Genomic DNA, 20,303 nt, shown 5'->3' on the forward strand with positions numbered 1-20,303 from the left:
CAAATAATGAATAAAACTGTTCGTTCTGTTACTGAATGGGCCAATAGTGTTGGCTTCTCGATCGCGCCAACCAAATCCAAACTTCTTCACTGCTGCCGACTGCGTCATCGGAAGCGAGGCCGAGCTATTAAAATCAACGGAGCATCTATAGCGCATGTTCGAAAAATGAGAATACTCGGAATTATGCTAGATTCAAATCTCAACTTTGAGCAACACCTAGCATCCGTCAAGAGCAGCTGCAGCAAAAGGATTAATATTCTTAGAATTCTAGGATGCCGACTGAAAAGAAGCAGCAGATTCACCCTACTGAAAGCAGGAGCAGCTCTGATCACCTCAAAACTGTTTTTCGGCCTAGGTCTTACAAGCCGCAATATTGATGACATGGAGCGAATACTTGGACCAACATACAACGAGGTAGTACGCCAGTCTTCGGGAGCCTTTGTATCCAGCCCCATCAATTCTGTTATGGCGGAAGCTGGATGTCTCCCATTTCGCCTGGCATTAATACAACGTCTAGCGCAACTAGCGGTGCGGCTGCTGGAGAAAAATCCCTCAGCAGTCAACTATCCTGTAGTGCTAAGAGCTAAGGATTTTCTACGGCAAACAACAGGCTACAGCATGCCAAATGTATGTAGCACGCTGAGAAATTATGACCGAGAATGGTAAGCACACTCCCCGTACACCGAGAACCATGTTAGAAATAAGATCAAAGCAGGTACAAACAGCAATATTGTTATACCCACATTCCAAGAGTTGATATCTAACCAGTACCAATACCACAAAAAAACATTCGCTGACGGCTCCAAAGACGCTGACTTCACCGGAGTAGGTGTAGTCATGGAGGACAAGGAAGAAAGTTATGCGCTACCGGAAGCCTGCAGCGTGTTCTCAGCCGAAGCTCACGCCCTCATGACCGCTGCGACTATAGCAAGTGAGCACCATAACACGATTATCTTCACCGACTCTGCTAGTTGTCTGGACGCTCTACAGAGCGGTCATTCTAAACACCCGTGGATTCAATCCATAGAAAGAGTTTCCCGAAGTCGAAGCATCACGTTCTGTTGGATCCCAGGTCACTGTGGTATCGCAGAGAATGAGCGCGCTGACAGCTTAGCCAAGCAAGCTCGAAGCAAACAAAAACTTGACATTGCATTACCAGCCCAAGACCTCATTAAGAACATCAGGCGTAAGATTTGGTCTGTATGGGAGCTCGAGTGGCGTCAAAGTGTATCGCAACTAAGGCAAGTAAAATGTTCACCCATAAAATACCCAGATCGCAAATGCGCCTCTGAACAACGCACTTTGACACGACTTCGTATAGGACATACTCGTCTCACCCATTCGTATCTGTTCAACAAGTCGTCTCCGCCAATGTGTAACAGCTGTGGGACGCGAACTACTGTTCAACACATCATGACTGACGCTCATCAACGATCTAACTGTGGAATCACCGGCTCACTATGCGAAATTTTATCGTATAACCCACAACGAGAAACAGCAATTCTACAGTTTTTAAAAGACAGCAACATATACAATGAAATTTAATATCCTAATACTTGTATAGTAAACAAATAAGTTAACGCTGACACGAATGCCACTAAAGTGGTAAAGTGTCCTTAATAAATAATATTAATAATAATTCGCTGTTGTTAAATACAAAACGGGACATTTTATGTTGTTTTTTTTTTGTAATTTGAAGTTTTGTCAAAATGGAGGATTTTTATGAATATTCAAATGAAATTTTTAGAAAGGGGTTTTTTGTACATGTACTGAAATGGTAAATCTAGTGAATTTATTATTCCTTGAAAATATCATCACTCTTTGAAAAACTGCTCAACAAGTAGTTTTATTGCTCAACGATGTGAACATAATGTTTTTATTATTTATTATTCTTTTGAAATGTCATTGCTCTTCTATAATGAACTGTTGGTGTTCATGTGATGGAAGCATTCAGAGATAGTGCTCGGGATCTTTCTTTGAATCTCGGGTCTTGCACCTTATGGACGTGAACAAGATCTTCAAATGCGGAAATCAGAATTAGAATGGCACTAAAAATTTGCTTTTAGAAAAACCTTTATGGTTAAGTGAATGTTAGGAATCGGTAACTCTACTTATGGCCAATTGGCCTTTTGTGACTTTCAGCATCATAACATTCCTCAAGCAAATGGGGAAGGGAAGGGAAGACGAGTTGACTGAGGCGTCAACAGTTGTCTTGCTTCCATTTATGATAAGCTTATCTTGAATCTCAGAGCATGCCTGAATAAAAAAGCAGCATGAAACGTCAAAAAAACGCAAGAGATTGATCACTATGTTGGAAAAGCGTCCACTAAATTTAATAACAAAATTTTGCTTATCGCATATAGATTGTTGGTAAAATGGCTAATACTTTTTTAATTATTCAATCACTCTTGTATCAGTGACAAAATGCTACTCTCGACTAAAATCAGACTTTCCACGAAATGTCGGTTCGACCAAATATCATATGCTTTCTGTTGCAACTAAACCTTTTCGACCAAATGTCCATTCGACGAAATGTCCGTTCGACCAAATGTACTTTCGACCAAACGTCATTCGAGTAAATCTCATCCGACCCAATGTCATAGATTCATTGAAATAGCAAGGAGTGATAAAGTGATCTCCTGCTTAAGAGAGATGCAAACTCTATAAATTCTCATATGTGTGTACACACAGGTAATGCATTACTTCTGCTAAAATGGTCAGGAGTCCACAAAGTTTACTAAGAATCTTGCCAAGAGTTTATCAAACACATTTCCAAGAGTCCGATATGAACACTCCTAGAACTTCTAGAAGGGATCTTGCCAAAATCAACAGAATATCAGGTAGTTGAGATGCTTCTAAAAAAAAGTTCTTGCTGGATTGTTAAGAATATTCACAGTAGAAAAGTGAAAAGTTGTTTGAAATTCACAAGATTTGAAGCAATTTCTTCGGGTACTCTCAAGAGTTCCACTATAATCTTTGAAATTTTCGCTACGAAGGTAAGTGTTCTCCATGTAAGCTGCTTGGAATAATTTATTAAATTTGCAAACGGGCGTTTAAGAAGCCAACTGAAGGTTGTTGGAATAGTTCGTTAAAAATTTCGCTAAGAATTTTTCAAAATTCTTGTCAGATCAAGAATTTTTGCAGATCACTACTGCAGATATTAATCAAAAGTCTTACTACAATTGTGCTAATAAATTCGAAAGGATTCAGCCAATGGTTTGAGTAAAAATACTAGAGAATTTCTAATTTATTCAATTACCATAATAGCTAAGCTAAGCCACTTTAAAAAAAAATCAGAGGGTCTCGTCAGGATGCTGAAAAAACCTGCCAATGATTATGCCAAAATAGGGGAACTTACGTATTTTTGGCAGTCTAAGCCAATACCGCTCTTGTAATCAGTGTTTGGATTTCGATCAGAATAAGCCGATCGAACCATATTCGGAGAGTGTTACAGTCCGCGAATCATAACAGTTCGTGGCACATCGCATTCGGAGAGCCCTATGAATGTAAACATTTACTCTCTCGTTTGGTACGTGTCACGAGAGCATTCGCGAGCAGCAACTCTCACAGACTGTCGTTCGGGTGATTTATGTTATGCATAAAATTGGTAATAACTTTCATATTTACTGATCATGCAGCCTTTAACAACCTAATTATAATCTAATGGACCATTGAGCACCCCTTTAGTTGCAAACATAGCACAGAAAATAAATAATATTCGCCTCTGTTTCTTGATCAGAATGAGTGTGGGTCAACGAATGTTACAAGTGTTGACACACAGTGATCGGGGCCAAACCGTGGGTGATGTGTGTGTCTGTCTTGTTTTCATTCACACGGGAAAAAATCATGTAGTAAAAACTACTGTTTTAGCTGACTACACCCATTCTAAAAATTACCATGGAATTTCAGAACAAATTACTATGTTTATAGTACCTCCCACCACATTGCCGGTATATTTGACAGAAACCATATTCGACCATCTGATTTCGACTACAGACATGGTAAAATCGAGCGCATTTCTGGTCTGCTAAAAATTGCCAGTCCGAGCGCTTACGTTAACCCCCGAAAATGGTATTTTTTACCGCACATTTTTTTTGCGTGCATGGTTCGCAATCTTCACGAACGGTAAATGTCATGCATGTTGTATGAATGCAGGCGGATAAATGGGCTGAAATTATGGCTCGTGTGTCAATGATCGTTAAATTTTCCAAAGCCTGCTTGTAATTTTGTCGGATATCAGCTGCCAACTTACGTGTTTGTCTGTTTACTTTTATGCGCTGCTCTATCCTCTATCGATTCACACCGACAGACTTGGAAACGTTTAGACAACGCTTCGAACATCTCTTAGTGTGACTATGGCGGCAGCCTCATTCTCTTCGGCAGCTTTCCCATAAGAACTGCAGGCGAATCTCTTCGGTAGCTCCAAATCAGTCGCATTTGGAAGCGTGTTCATTTGAATTGATGATATCTCTGGTGAAATTGTTTGTTCCATCTCGAAAATCTCGTCAGCGGGAAGCTAACAGAATAAAGAATCGTATTATTGTTTTCATTGGGGTGTTTTGATAGGAAAATACTGTGTATTTGACGTGTGAAATTTGATTGCCGATAATAGTCGAACGGTGTCGAAGCCGTAAATTACCCTTTGTCAGGAATTTACTACAGATACCTCTAGGAACGATATAAAATTCGTTGCTTAACTCTGCTTAAAACGTTCTATGCAGAACAAATGTTGTAGACATTCCATAAATTTATTCATCAATAATCAAAAAAAAAAAAAACGTTTACACAATGGTTTCGCGAACCTCCTGAGAAGTCGTTATGGCCCCCTTGGGGACCGAGAACCACCGGTTGAGAAACCCTGACATATTCAGACTGACGATGCACACAAAGTTCATTTTACCAGAATCCGTGAATTTCACCGTAATCTCAAATAAAACACCGTTATTCCGTTGAAATTTTATAGATGCTAATTTATTTTACCGGACTGTTTAAGCTGTTGAGATTTCACAGGAATCCGTAAAATAATTTAAGTATGTGTGTGAAGATTTCAGATAGGACACACAAACGTTACCATCCTAGAGAGCGATAATAACAACAACACGATACACAAACCTACTAACACAGGCAATCTGAATATAGTTATCTACTAAACTCCATCATGAATATTAGAAAACCGAAAGTAAGAAACCAAAACAGAACTATAATAATATAACTGAATGACACAAGTAGAGAATAATTTTCGACCGTCATTTGGAAAAAGTGCGCAAAGTTGTAATTGCAGTCAGTCCGGGTTCCGTCATTTAAATCCGATATTTAAATTTAAAGGTTTTTTGGATAAAAACCGATAAAGTAAGTAAAAGTGAAGAACACAAAACTCCAAAAAATGATCATAGATATTTTATAGTCAAGAAATAACGGTTGTTGGTTCGAAAAAAAAATGACAATAAAACTACAATTATTTTGGTATGTGTTAATTGTTTTGTTTGTTTTAATTATGATCTAACTGTGTTATCAAAATAAATTGCAGAGTCGTTGAAGATGATCCAATACAGATCGTAACGTTGGAGAATGGCTGGGCATGGCGTACCATTGGTACCTCGCGTACCTGAAGGAATAAAATAGACCCCTCTGTGCGGGCCTTAGCCTCTTGCCCAGCAACTCCCTACCTCCTCGCGGTACTGGCCGGGGTACGAGTAACCTTAGGGAAGATCGGGTAACCATTCCCCGGTGGGAACTTTGGTCGTATGCTGACAGGGAAGGGGGGGGGGGTTTGCATTTGCTTTTGCTTCTGCAAACCTTGAGCGTCTGTACTCCATGTTAGGAGCGGCTCACAACAGCGTCTGTTCCCCATGCCAGGGGCGGCTGATCATCGTCCGAGTGCCAGAGAAGGACTCTAAGCTAAACTGCGCACTATGGCCCTCCGAACATTTAGGGGGGATGGTCCTCCGGAAATCTAGGGGGTTGATGTCAGGCCCTGCAAGCCAGCCGTAAAAACACATCAGCACAGGAATGTCAACGAGAGAATAAGGATCGGAACAATCGGCAAAATCGGAAATGGACTAGCGATTGGAAACTCGGTACGTGGAACTGCAAATCTCTCAACTTCATCGGAAGCACACGCATACTCTCCGATGTACTGAAGATCCGCGGTTTCGACATCGTAGCGCTGCAGGAGGTGTGCTGGACAGGTTCGATGGTGCGAACGTTTAGAGGTAATCATACCATCTACCAGAGCTGCGGCAACACACGTGAGCTGGGAACAGCTTTTATAGTGATGGGTGATATGCAAAGGCGTGTGATCGGGTGGTGGCCGATCAACGAAAGAATGTGCAAGTTGAGGCTCAAAGGCCGGTTCTTCAACTTCAGCATCATAAACGTGCATAGCCCTCACTCCGGAAGCACTGATGATGACAAGGACGCATTTTACGCGCAGCTCGAACGCGAGTACGACCGCTGCCCAAGCCACGACGTCAAGATCATCATAGGTGATTTGAACGCTCAGGTTGGCCAGGAGGAGGAGTTCAGACCGACGATTGGAAGGTTCAGCGCCCACCGGCTGACGAACGAGAACGGCCTACGACTGATAGATTTTGCCGCCTCCAAGAACATGGCCATTCGCAGCACCTACTTCCAGCACAGCCTCCCGTATCGATACACCTGGAGATCACCACTGCAGACGGAATCACAAATCGACCACGTTTTGATCGATGGACGGCACTTCTCCGATATTACCGACGTCAGAACCTATCGTGGCGCTAACATTGACTCTGATCACTATCTAGTGATGGTGAAACTGCGCCAAAAACTATCCGTCATAAACAATGTACGGTATCGACGCCCGCCTCGGTATAACCTAGCGCGACTGGCCCAACCGAACGTCGCTGCCGCATACGCGCAGCATCTCGAGGTAGCGTTGCCGGAAGAGGGCGAGCTTGACGAAGCCCCTCTTGAGGACTGCCGGAGCAACATAAAAGCAGCCATCAACAACGCAGCCGAGAGCATCGTCGGGTACGTGGAAAGGAGGACATGTAACGATTGCACATTGGTCCAGGAAGCTAATTTAGGCGGACATGAGGATTTCGTCAAGATTTATTGATTTTAGAGCCATAGTTTATTCTGAGAATATGTTCAGAATTTTCAGTACTACAAAATGTACGGAACAAAAAATTTTTTACGGTGATCGCAAGAGTGACACATACGCCAACTTTTTTATTTTAACGAATCGTAAGTTGGTATGTTCAGCAAAGTTGTAGCAAATGATCATAGAAACAACTTTGCCGAACAAACTTTTTCTCGGTTTTGCTTCAGAGCCGAGATAATTAAGTATTTTTAATAAAAAATCGTTTTTTGCTCTTAAGTGTTTTATTTTTTAGTTTTATTGGCCTACTATGTTCTACAAAGTTTTTATGCTTATCATTTGCTACAACTTTGCTGAACATACCAAAGTTGTATTTCTTATGGTTTTCATGTTATTTGAGTTTTTCATCTTAAAATTAGCTATTTTGTATACCTCGTATCTCAACTATGAGCACCTCAAAAAAATATATCTTTCCACCAAATGATTTTGCAGTCTTTCAAGTACCTGTGTGCAAAATTTGGAGAAGATGATATTTTTCTATCTCGTTTAAAATCGATTTTACTAATAGACGATATGAGATAAATCCATATTTACATATACATGTTCAACTCACAAAAGTCATGGCTAACTAAGCATATCAAACCAAAAGAAACACGTGTATTTATATAGGAATATAAAGCACATTGTTTTTCAGTTGTTTTCGATTAACTTGGAAGCTTCTGCAAGAAATTCATCGTCTTTTCCTCTACCTGTATTTAATCTATTCCTAAGCAATATCACCGGGTTGGAAGTCAACATAAGCCGTATAAAATACACATACAAAATTTACAGTCCGATTGAATTCTGTGGCATGATTTTCCCAGAATCTTCTGATGGATTCCACGTTTCATGTTTTTCTTTGGTAATGCGGCATGCCGGACAACACCACTTCCGTGCAATAGTTGTAGACGTATCAGTAAGTGTAACAGCATTCTAAAGGATCACCACGAAAAGCCCTCGAAGGAAGGTTAGGGCTGAGACTGTACGAACCTCTTCCAGGTGGTAGGAACACAAATGGTCGTAACACGGCATGCCGCTTTTTACGGGAAGTAGATATTGTGTATTTCTTTCACTACTGAACTGCGAAGTGCGGCGTCATAAGTCCGAAATTGTGAATAAAAGTGAGGGATTGCATTGAATCCTGTTGGTGTCTTCAGAGAACTTATTCTTCGATTTACGAAGAATAAGTCCCCCGAAGACACCTACCCAATTTGATTCAATTGCGCACTTTTGTTGGCGTTTCCGCACTTGTAATAACTTCTTTTCACGGATCTCAATCATTTTAAAAATGGTCAACTTTAATCGGAAGATTAACGAGGAGGCATTTGAACAGTTTTTGTCAGAAACGTACTGTTAGTATCGCCAGTTCTACGATTGGTATGTACTCTCTTCAACGGTGCAAAAACTACTTTCGCATGGAGTGATGTTGTCCGGCATGCCGCCGAAGAAACATAAAAAATGCGGAATAAATCCATCAGAAGATTCTGGGAAAATCATGCCATAGAATTCAATCGGACTGTAAATTTTGTATAAGTATTTTATACCGCTTATGTTGACTTCCAACCCGGTGATCTTGCTTAGGAATTGATTAAATACAGGTTGAGAAAAATACGATGAATTTCTTGCAGAAGCTTCCAAGTTAATCGAAAACAACTGAAAAACAATGTGCTTTATATTCCTATATAAATACACGTGTTTCCTTTGGTTTGATATGCTTAGTTAGCCATGACTTTTGTGAGTTGAACATGTATATGTAAATATGGATTTATCTCATATCGTCTATTAGTAAAATCGATTTTAAACGAGATAGAAAAATATCATCTTCTCCAAATTTTGCTCACAGGTACTTGAAAGACTGCAAAATCATTTGGTGGAAAGATATATTTTTTTGAGGTGCTCATAGTTGAGATACAAGGCATACAAAATAGCTAATTTTAAGATGAAAAACTCAAATAACATGAAAACCATAAGAAATACAACTTTGGTATGTTCAGCAAAGTTGTAGCAAATGATAAGTATAAAAACTTTGTAGAACATAGTAGGCCAATAAAACTAAAAAATAAAACACTTAAGAGCAAAAAACGATTTTTTTTTTTAAATACTTATTTATCTCGGCTCTGAAGCAAAACCGAGAAAAAGTTTGTTCGGCAAAGTTGTTTCTATGATCATTTGCTACAACTTTGCTGAACATACCAACTTACGATTCGTTAAAATAAAAAAGTTGGCGTATGCGTCACTCTTGCGATCACCGTAAAAAAAAATTTTGTTCTGTACATTTTGTAGTACTGAAAATTCTGAACATATTCTCAGAATAAACTATGGCTCTAAAATCAATAAATCTTGACGAAAACCTCATGTCCGCCTAAATTAGCTTCCTGGACCAGTGTGGATTGGATCGACGAAGAATGGAGGAGAAGGATGCAGCGCGGGCTGCAATGCTGCAGCGAGGAACGCGACAAAACGTGGAGCGATATAAAAGAAAACGGAAGCAGCAAACCCGCCTATTTTGGGACAAAAAGCGCCGCCTGGAAGAAGCGGAATGTGATGAAATGGAACAGCTGCATCGTTCTCAAGAAACGCGAAAGTTCTACGAGAAGCTCAACGCATCCCGAAAAGGCTTCGTGCCGCGAGCCGAAATGTGTAGGGATAAGGACGGAAGCATCTTGACGGACGGACGTGAGGTGATTGAAAGGTGGAAGCAGCACTACGATGAACACCTGAATGGCACGGAGAACACAGGCGACGAGGGTCACGACAGCGGAGGAAGTGACTACGTCAGCACGGCGGATGAAGGAAACCAACCTGCCCCCACATTGAGGGAAGTTAAGGATGCCATCAGCCAGCTCAAGAATAATAAGGCCGCTGGTAAAGATGGTATTGGAGCTGAACTCATCAAAATGGGCCCGGAGAGGTTGGCCGTCTGTCTGCACCGGCTGATTGTCAGAATCTGGGAAACCGAACAGCTGCCGGAGGAGTGGAAGCAAGGGGTCATATGCCCCATCAACAAGAAGGGCGACAAACTGGAATGTGAAAACTATCGTGTGATCACTATCCTGAATGCCGCCTACAAAGTGCTATCCCAGATTATCTTCCGTCGTCTATCACCAATAACAAATGAGTTTGTGGGAAGTTATCAAGCTGGTTTCATCAACGGCCGCTCGACAACGGACCAAATCTTCACTGTACGGCAAATCCTCCAGAAATGCCGTGAATACCAAGTCCCAACGCATCACCTGTTCATCGATTTCAAAGCGGCTTATGATAGCATCGACCGCGAAGAGCTATGGAAAATCATGGACGAGTACAGCTTTCCCGGGAAGCTCACAAGACTAATAAGAGCAACGATGGACGGTGTGCAGAATAGCGTGAAGGTTTCGGGCGAACATTCCAGTTCGTTCGAATCCCGCCGGGACTTCGACAGGGTGATGGACTTTCGTGCCTGCTGTTCAACATCGCGCTAGAAGGTGTCATGCGGAGAGCCAGGTTCAATAACCGAGGTACGATTTTCACAAGATCCAGCCAATTCGTTTGCTTCGCGGATGATATGGATATTGTCGGCAGAACATTTGGAACGGTGGCAGACCTCTACACCCGCCTGAAACGTGAAGCAACAAAAGTCGGCCTGGTGGTGAATGCGTCAAAAACAAAGTACATGCTGATAGGCGGAACCGAGCGCGACAGAGCCCGCCTGGGAAGCAGTGTTACGATAGACGGGGATACTTTTGAGGTGGTTGATGAGTTCGTCTACCTCAGATCCTTGTTAACGGCTGATAACAACGTTAGTCGTGAAATACGGAGACGCATCATCAGTGGAAGTCGCGCCTACTATGGGCTCCAGAAGAAGCTGCGGTCGAGAAAGATTCACCCCCGCACCAAATGTACCATGTACAAAACGCTTATAAGACCGGTGGTCCTCTAAGGACATGAAGTATGGACCATGCTGGAAGAGGACCTGCAAGCACTTGGAGTGTTCGAACGAAGGGTGCTTAGGACGATCTTTGGCGGTGTGCAGGAGAACGGTGTGTGGCGGCGGAGAATGAACCACGAGCTCGCTAGGCTCTACGGCGAACCAAGTATCCAGAAGGTTGCGAAAGCCGGAAGGGTGCGCTAGGCAGGGCATGTTGCAAGACTACCGGACAACAATCCTGCAAGAACGCCTGGCACAAGAAGGCGGGGAGCACAGCGAGCGAGGTGGCTTGATCAGGTACAACAAGATCTGGAGAACGTGGGCCAAAATCGAGGTTGGAGAGACACAGCCTTGGACCGAGTAAATTGGCGTAACATCGTTAACGAGGTTTTATCAAATTAATTGATGTAACACCAACTAAATCAAAATAAATAAACGTTGGAGAAGAAACGTTATACTTTTTGATCATTAACATTCAACGCCAGAAACTTCTAAAAAATGTGTCCAACAGTCGAATGCAAAAAGTAAATGTATTTTGTAGAGATATTCACGTGGCTTAAAATATCTCCTAAGGCTGTATATGCTACCCCGCTCAAGAATAGTAAAGAAATTTCTCGTCCAAACTGCTTGGCAATAAAACGTTTGCCTGTACAATTAGTGTAGTATCCGGTACTCCCGTTAGCTTGACCACATTAAATTCAATTGAATTTTAATCTGAACACTTTTAAATTTGTACCCGCTTATTAGCACATCGTTCAAATTAAAAATGGTTCAAATGTCATTTAGTTCATGGAACGGAGAAACGTGAAATCTCGATTACTTTTTCAAATCGACGTAAGTAACTATCATACGGTTTTAAGAAAGTTAATTAAGAAGAATCACAACTTTTCTTCTAAAACTGTTTTAAAATGAATACCCTTTTTTAACTTTTTTTACTGCGTACATCGCTTTAATTTTGCATGCAATCAGCTCGCGTTAAAATACTAGGTAGTTCATATCATTTCCCACAAAAATTGTATGACAAAATGATAAGCCGTTTCAATTAGTTACTTACGACGTTTTTGTACCAGTGTAAATCGACTCAAGTAGTGTTTTGTTTTGATTCGTGGTTAAGTCACTTTGTCTCGTATACAACAGAGTGATGAAAGTAGTGGTTAGGTTGCGGAAGTGGAGAATCTTACTTCCGTCGTTTTGTAAATCCGAAAATTAAACGTTCTAAAAGTGAAAAATCGAGTTGGTTTAGAGTGGAACGTATAGAATTTCGTCTGTGAAACACGTGATAAAGTAAGTTTGTTAACTTTTCCGACTTGAGTCTGTTTGAATAAGTCTCCGAAAAATAGAACATTGTGAAACGGAACGCGAAATCAAAACATAACAGTGAAAGAGATAACCAGAAAAACAGTTCTTGAGTGACTAGACGTTCAAATTAAAAATAAACCCAGATGGTTTGAATGAGGTATCGTTCAAATAAGCGGGGGTACACGGTATAAATAAGCTAGAGATTTGCTTTAACTAGGAAGCTCTTTATTAAGATTCATGAATTGTATAACTGGCCATCTTATGTAATGAATTTGGAAGCATGATTGATTGTTAGCTGTTTTATTTAAAATGCTGCAAGACAAATTGGATGTTTTGCCCTATGCTGGTTATAGTTCAGAAACTTGAACTCTCTGCTGTCCTGATCTTGACAGGTGAATAAAAAAAAACAAATATTACTGAGTGTGTGTGGCCTTTGAGTGCTCTTTTTGAAATCTACTGTTACCTCTAGGGATTTGATTCAATACAATCAAATCACTGTATCTTTTAAATTTTCTGTGATTTTTTTTGTTTTATACCTAATTTGGTGTTAATAACCACATTAGCCAACAAATGGAATAGGATTTGATTCATTTAGTGATAATGAAAACACTGAACAACCTAACATAATCATCGTATATTGCTTTAAAACAAGTATAACACCTTAAACTATTGTAGCATAATTTTCTTTAGATTGTAAATACTAATGCTAACTGGCGATGCTCATTTATTATCATTTCCCTTTTATTCGAATATTATATCATCCAGATGACGGGTGCCGAATTGATGGACTTTTTTTTGTTAATGGTTTAAGACAAACCGTCTGAGAAATATCCCACTTGTTCACTGTACGTTGGAATAGTGTAGTAATCTAATATGACACAAGCTTGTTCCACTCATGTTTCCGCATTTAGCATTTATGTACTACCGATTATGTAGTAAAATCAACTCTTCTACTTTTTTCATACCGCCAAATATGGTTCTCCAAGCAGAGCTCAATATCCACCATGCGTCTCCATGCAGTCAAGCGGTGATGAAGTATCTAGCTTCCGCGCCAAACCAAGGCAACACGCTGCTGCATGACCACCGCAACTAAGATGAATGACGTGTCAGAAAAGGGTTACACAAACAAGCTTTTCACTCACAACGCAAGCGTTGTTTGGTACGGCCCTATGTAAACACAGTTAGGGTCCCGTTTTGAAGGCCTTCCGCGTTGGATTGGTCAGCATTTACAGCCAAGGAAATTGGCAAGAGATTACGCGTCTTTCTGCGCCCTGTTCATCCCGTGGAAGGTGCGGGCAAACAGCGAGTGGCCGCCTGAGGTGATGACGAGAAAACGCGCGCAGCATCGAATAGAAGTGCCTAGGGTAATATGCACTGTCGGAGCAAAACGCCGAAACTGGAATGACTGGAATGGAATCAAACTTCCTGGAATAAATATCTTAAAGCTGCTGATAAGCTCATGATCTTTTGATATTTTTAAATATGGCACAAACCACTAACCAATCATATAAGGAACGCCCTGTATGAATAAGTACCAATGTTCTTGGTCATCCAAGGACTCAATGGAATACATGCCTAGGGATATACAAATAACTGAACGCACTATTGCATTAATTTGTACGGATGTTCTTGGTCCTTTAAGAACTTAGATCTACAAGATATATCAAGATTCGCGGCTAAATTCTTCAAACACTTCTCACCATGAGTAATGCCAGATAGAAAAAGAAGAAGTATGGTAATTTATTATCCTCAAGTGTTATAGTTTTTTCTGCAAGTATTGGTAGGACCACTAAGGTCAAATTTTTGCCCCACTTTTTTCTACATGTCGTTCGATCTTAATTTTGGCACATTTTTATTAACCTCAGTAAAAGACTAAATTGAAACTAGAAAAAAATACCAAAACTCCCACCGCTCAGCGGCTACTGAACGGATTTCATTTATTTGTTATCAGTATACTCGTTCACATATCTAGTTTGGTAGCGTCCATAAATAACGTAGCAATTTTTGGCCAATTTTTGACACCCTCCTCCCCCATCGTAGCCTATTTTCCAATACCTAATACATGGTTCGTAGCAAAATCGTAAACTCCCCTCTTCCCCTAAAATGCTACGTCATTTCTGGACGATCCTTTTCTAAAAGTGGTCAGAGGAACTCGGAAATGTTGTTGTGGCTGGAGTGCATTTTATCCCAGGTCCCCCAATAGCGTGAAAACTTTGCCACTGCCGCTCATAAATCATTTCCCGACGAACCCGAACTTCGAACTGTTTGCTTAGGACTTGGTTGCTGGCTGCTAGTAGAGTTTGACGCGATTCTATGCTGCGAAGCTGGAATGACTGGAATGTTTGTGCAGCGTCGTCGTGGGGGTGATGCTGAAGAAAGAGCAAGTGATGACGATGATGAAGATGAAGTTTGCAACAGCTTAATCACCTACGTTTAGAGGCGCGCAATGGACTGTTGGTATGGCCGGGGAGTAACAGTAGTGTAGTCTAGTAGTGGTGAATGTGTTTGTGGTTTAGTGGTCAATCAAAGCGAATCGGATGGCTAGCGGGTGTTGAGTGGTTTGACATTGGCCGGAAATACAACGGTTTGTGATGATTTAGGTTGATCGTAATTTGTAGGTGCCATTTAGCGCACGTCTTTCCAATATTCAATGCTATGTATTGTTTCACCATCATCTATCAATTATGCAGTTTTTGAAAAGCCATAAGGGTCTGAAGGGTAAGAAGAAAGACCCTCAGTTTCAGACAACTTAGCATTGTAATTCAAACTCCAAATTTGGGATATTAGCACGATAGGTTAACCTCCAAAATCCATAACAACCATGACAATAATTGCGCAGCAAGTCTATGCTAAGGGTCAGAGCTCCACATGAACTTTTGCCTAATGTTATAAACTTTGTTGTTTCGAGGCCTAGCGTTCGAAACAGAAGCCGCAATTCTTAATTGAGAAACATGATTAATTTTCTCTGAATTCCATCAAATTTGTTTTACTTACACGTTTTTGAGAATTTCCCGGGATCCTAGGAAATTTCCATTTTCCCCGTTGCCCGGGAAGTCAAATCCCAGGATTTTCTGGAAACATTCTTGAAGGATTTCTGCAGTAATTCTGGTCAAACAACCGATTGAGTTTCCAAAAGAATAGTGGTGAGCTTTTGATAGAATTTGCATGACATTTATGTAAGATTTGCCGAAAAGAACTAACAGCAAACTTTTTTTTAGTTTAAGTTTTTCTTTTTCCAGCTCAAAATTTCAAGTTTGAAGATTTCTTTGAAATTATTTTTCTAACCGTGCTTAATTCTGGTAATATGTCATAGAATATCCAACGATAATATTCATTATCATACAATGAAATACATCACCTCGTACTATGAACAGTTCATTTCACAAAACTACTGCATTTGCATCAACGAAACAAAACAATTATTTCAAACCAAGTTACAGCTCGTTGCGCTTCCCCATTTAATTGTCAGTCAGCGTCAATATCCCTTCGGCGAAAATCCTGGTTTTTAGCTTTGTTCCTTTATCTTTCCAGCACACTGTCACCGGCCTCGGATGGATGGAGTTGACAAAATTGCCAGGAAGAAACTCATTTTAGCCAGCGTGCTGTGTGTCATCTTTATGATAGCGGAGATCGTAGGTAACTGTTAATTTTAGTCGGCTACGTGCTGTGTCTTCCCTTTTTAGTTGTGCTGTCTGGTTTCCGGGAATTAGCTCAAAAATATTCGCTTCGCTGCACTTAAAATTAATAATTGCTCTCGAAGCTGGTAACAATTCCAAAGAATGGCAATCCATCTAGGGCTCCAATGCGATAATATTTCCACGTATTCGTCATAACCATCGCCGTTTTTCATCCACCCACTGATAGCGCAATTTGTCACTGTTGGTGTTAGTTTTTGCTGTGCTTTCTCATCAAATGCTCGAATAGTTTTTGCTGCTGCCCTCAGCTAACGTGTATACCAACTTGTCTTCTTTGCTTCGCGTAGGTGGCATCTACTCCAACAGTCTGGCAGTGGCAACAGATGCAGCACATCTATTAGCCGACCTGGCCAGCTTTATGATATCGCTGTTCGCACTCTGGGTTGCCGCGAGACCATCGACCAAGAGGTAAGGCAACGCAAATTGCTCATCTACTTTTATTTTATTATACAGCTGCTCTTCTTGGGGGCGACCAGGATAGCACTTGAGCGATATAAAAAAAAGCAGCTCAAGTGCAACATCTAGATAGCCGTTGAGAAAGAGGTGATTGTTATTAAACTGTAATAAAATTGGCTGATAGTGACTGGCCATTATGGTTTTGCTTGTTGTTTATTGTTCAGGTGATTCAGCTGTTGGTTATTTGCTATGATGATGACTGTTTGGCAGCGAAAACTGTTGAATTGTTGGATTGTTGGTAGTAGTCGATCCAAGAAGGAAGCATTTTTCAAAGCATGGATTATCCAATGATTGTCTCATGTTCTGTTACTCATTCAGTAGTAGTCGCTTAAAAGTGTTTTAGTGGTATTAGCTTTTAGTAGTTAATTTATCGCGTTTTTGAACAAACAATTGAAAACAAAAACAAACAATATTGTAGAAAATGCACATAGGACTGCTATATGATTTGTGGCTAAAGAATGGAGAAAAATCCTTAGAATAGGAATTTCTATTTAACCTCAGGATAAATCCTATGAGACATCTTCGGAAGAGTTTCAAATGCAGTCTTCAATAAAACCCTTGGAATAATTCCGGCAGAACTTTTGAAAAAAGTATATCAGTCCTTCAAGGTGAAGATAAATCGAAGCCACCTTAAATTTTCAAGAGCACATATCTTAAGAACCAGATATACGTTCAAGCTGAAAATTTGATCGATTGGTTTCAGCTTGAATGGATGTCTGGTTCTTCTGATTTGTGCTCTTAAAAATTTTAGCGGTGAGCTGGCAGCAGAAGAAAAGAGAAGACTAAGGACTGTTCATTTTATGAAGTGGACATTTTGCTTATGTTATTTCTCTTTTATTTATTGATGAAATCGGAATCGCTTTTCTTTGCATCGTTTAACTATTATTCTACAATGCTATTAAAATATAAGGTCTTAGAAAATGCTTTTGGTTGAAGAGCTAAATAGTTTTTCTAAAAACTCCTAAGAAAAGCTGTATGTCAAAGCTTAACATTATTTTTTTCAAAACAAAAATCCTACTTTTTATGAACAAATTGTATGTTTCTATTCTTTACTATTCTACTGAAGGTAAAGCTTTAGAAAAAATCAATTATATTCCACCATTCTCTGACATTAGTTAACTTTAGTGATTTACCCATTTATGGTCAAATTTGCTGATACACCATCCTTTCACTACCAGCAAAAGAGAAAAGTAAAAAGCGTGTTCAAAACTGGTTTGGTTTACTAAAGAAACTATATTTGTACAAACGAGAGCTAAATCGTGCGTTTAAACCATAGTCCTAAATACAAATTTTACTGTTTATGGTAGTTATTATTATTATTATCTTTATTAAGGAGATTTTCAGCCCTATGGCTGGTTCATCTCCGTAGAGTTTATGGTAGTTTTACTAAACAGTCTCATACTTTTAAAATCGTGTACGCATATTTATCGATCTGCAGCAAATTGTAAATGTTTTTTTCCGAATATTTCAACTGGTAATCTCAGAATAACATATTATGAAAATAATATGTGGAAAATAAAATCGATTTTATTACACCAGTGTTTACCAATTTTGATGATTGTCAATGTACTATAAAAGGTCTTCTAAAAAAATAAGCAATTGTGTTTCTATTGCGCTTCAAATGTGACGTGGGGACCTTATAAGTAACTCTATGAAGGCGTAAGTTATGTTTCATATTATCACTATATTAGGACTTACAATCATTGATTTTGGTAACCTCCAAAAATCGACCGTTCTAATCGTTGTTGTTGTTGTTTGTTTTATTAACGACCAAGGATGGAAAAAAAATCGGCTCTAGCGATCAACAACATAGTATTGGAATAATCTAAGAGCGCCGTTACTCTCGAAGCAGTTGTCTCTCGCACATGTTGTTACAAGTAGCGATCAACTTGAATCATGCCACATTCGCGCTATTATTTATCGCTCAACCAATGTCCGAATGGTTTTAGAATCACAAACAACATATATGGAGGTAGATCATTAAGTAAAAGTGGAAAAATCCTCGAAATAATCAAACAATTTTTTTTCGCAAACAGTTAATCGCTAGCACACGTGCAACACGATGCATTATTCGCAAAGCGTAGTTTGTTGTGATAGCTTGACGACAAAGAGTTAATCGTTGTTGCTATGATCGCAGGATAAAGAACAACGCGAGGCATCATGGATTTTGTTATGATCACTAGATTTCCATCCTTGTTAATGACATTTTACATCAAACAGGTGCATTCGTGTCAGAGTAAAAATCAATAATTTCCAATTCAATTATATACATAAAAAAACAATTCATTCACAATACTTAGCAATAATTTTTTCTTGCCGTTTTGATCGCTTGTTGCATATTCATGTAAAATTTAATTATTTTGTTATTATCACAACAATATACAATACTTTTTTTTTTTTTTTTGAATCAGGATCAGACCAGTTCTGCCGACTGTTATTCGTAACAAGGTAGATTGGTGGGGTAACCAGCATCAGCAATGGAATACTGAGCAGACCCACTCATCACGCCCTGATGTTGAACCTTATACAGTCGGGTCTCCTATTAAACGCATTCCTATAACGTGCACTCCTATTACGCTCACTCCTATAAGACACACCAGGACGTTATAGGAGACCCAGGGCATATGGGATTTCATCACTTTGGGGGTGTCGTTGAATACCTCGTATGCCAAAAGAGATAGTACAGTACTGTCTTCGGTGAAGTTTCAGTACTAAGTACGATCTACCTTTAGGAGTTGAGGATCATCCTTTTAGTTGAGAACTTGGCCGGTAGGGGCGCTTTTTCTGATTTGCACTATATGAACCATGAGGGATAAGAATGCAAAATTTTGTAACATATGATATCTCTGAATCCTGATGTTTTGGAAGGTTGGTGTCTTCGGAAGAGTTGTTCAGTAGCTCAAGAGCTGACATGTGGTGGTCATTCTAATACGGAATTACGCCACCAGGCGGCGCTAGTGGGCATGGAATTTTTATTTTGTGCATAACTCAGTAGCCTGACCACTTAGAAAGATGGCGTCTTCGGCAAAGTTGCTCAGTATCACAAGGGCTAACATTATTTAAGCCGAAAGTTTCAAAATTTTGCCACTAGGCGGCGCTAGTGAGCAAAGAATTTTTGTTTTGCGCATAGCTCAGTAGCCTGACGATTTAGAAAAATGGCGTTGTGATACTGAGTAACTTTGCCGAAGACGCCATCTTTTTAAGTGGTCAGGCTACTGAGCTATGTACAAAACAAAAATTATTTGCTCACTAGCGCCGCCAAATGGCAAAATGTTGAAATTTTCGGCATAAATAGTGTTAGCCCTTGTGATACTAAGCAACTTTGCCGAAGACGCCATCGTTCTAAGTGGTCAGACTACTGAGCTATCCACGAAATAAAAATTCTTTGCTCACTAGCGCCGCCTAGTGGCAAAATTTCGAAACTTTCGGCTCAAATAATGTTAGCCCTTGTGATACAGAGTAACTTTGCCGAAGACGCCAACTTTCTAAGTGGTCAGACTACTGAGCTATCCACGAAATAAAAATTCCTTGCTCACTAGCGCCGCCTAGTGGCAAAATTCCGAAACTTTCGGCTCAAATAATGTTAGCCCTTGTGATACTGAGCAACTTTGCCCAAGACGCCATCTTTCTAAGTGGTCAGGCAACTGAGCTATGCGCAAAACAAAAATTCTTTGCTCACTAGCGCCGCCTAGTGGCAAAATTTCGAAACTTTCGGCTCAAATAATGTTAGCCCTTGTGATACAGAGCAACTTTGCCGAAGACGCCATCTTTCTAAGTGGTCGGGCAACTGAGCTATGCGCAAAACAAAAATTCTTTGCTCACTAGCGCC

The 20,303-nt window shown here is 40.1% G+C and overlaps 1 protein-coding gene across 5 annotated transcripts in view; it reads left to right on the forward strand.

Annotated features, from left to right (window-relative positions):
* LOC5569442 (zinc transporter 2) overlaps nucleotides 1–20,303 on the forward strand; it is a 132,518-nt gene that overhangs the window by 51,295 nt on the left and 60,920 nt on the right. For all 5 annotated transcript variants that reach the window (XM_021846709.1, XM_021846710.1, XM_021846711.1 and 2 more), the window contains exons 4-5: nucleotides 15,855–15,959; nucleotides 16,306–16,426. In XM_021846709.1, the coding sequence (XP_021702401.1) occupies nucleotides 15,855–15,959; nucleotides 16,306–16,426 (226 nt within the window). The remainder of the gene's footprint in view (nucleotides 1–15,854; nucleotides 15,960–16,305; nucleotides 16,427–20,303) is intronic.

This window comes from Aedes aegypti, chromosome 2, assembly GCF_002204515.2.
Source record: "Aedes aegypti strain LVP_AGWG chromosome 2, AaegL5.0 Primary Assembly, whole genome shotgun sequence".
Lineage (NCBI taxonomy): Eukaryota > Metazoa > Arthropoda > Insecta > Diptera > Culicidae > Aedes > Aedes aegypti.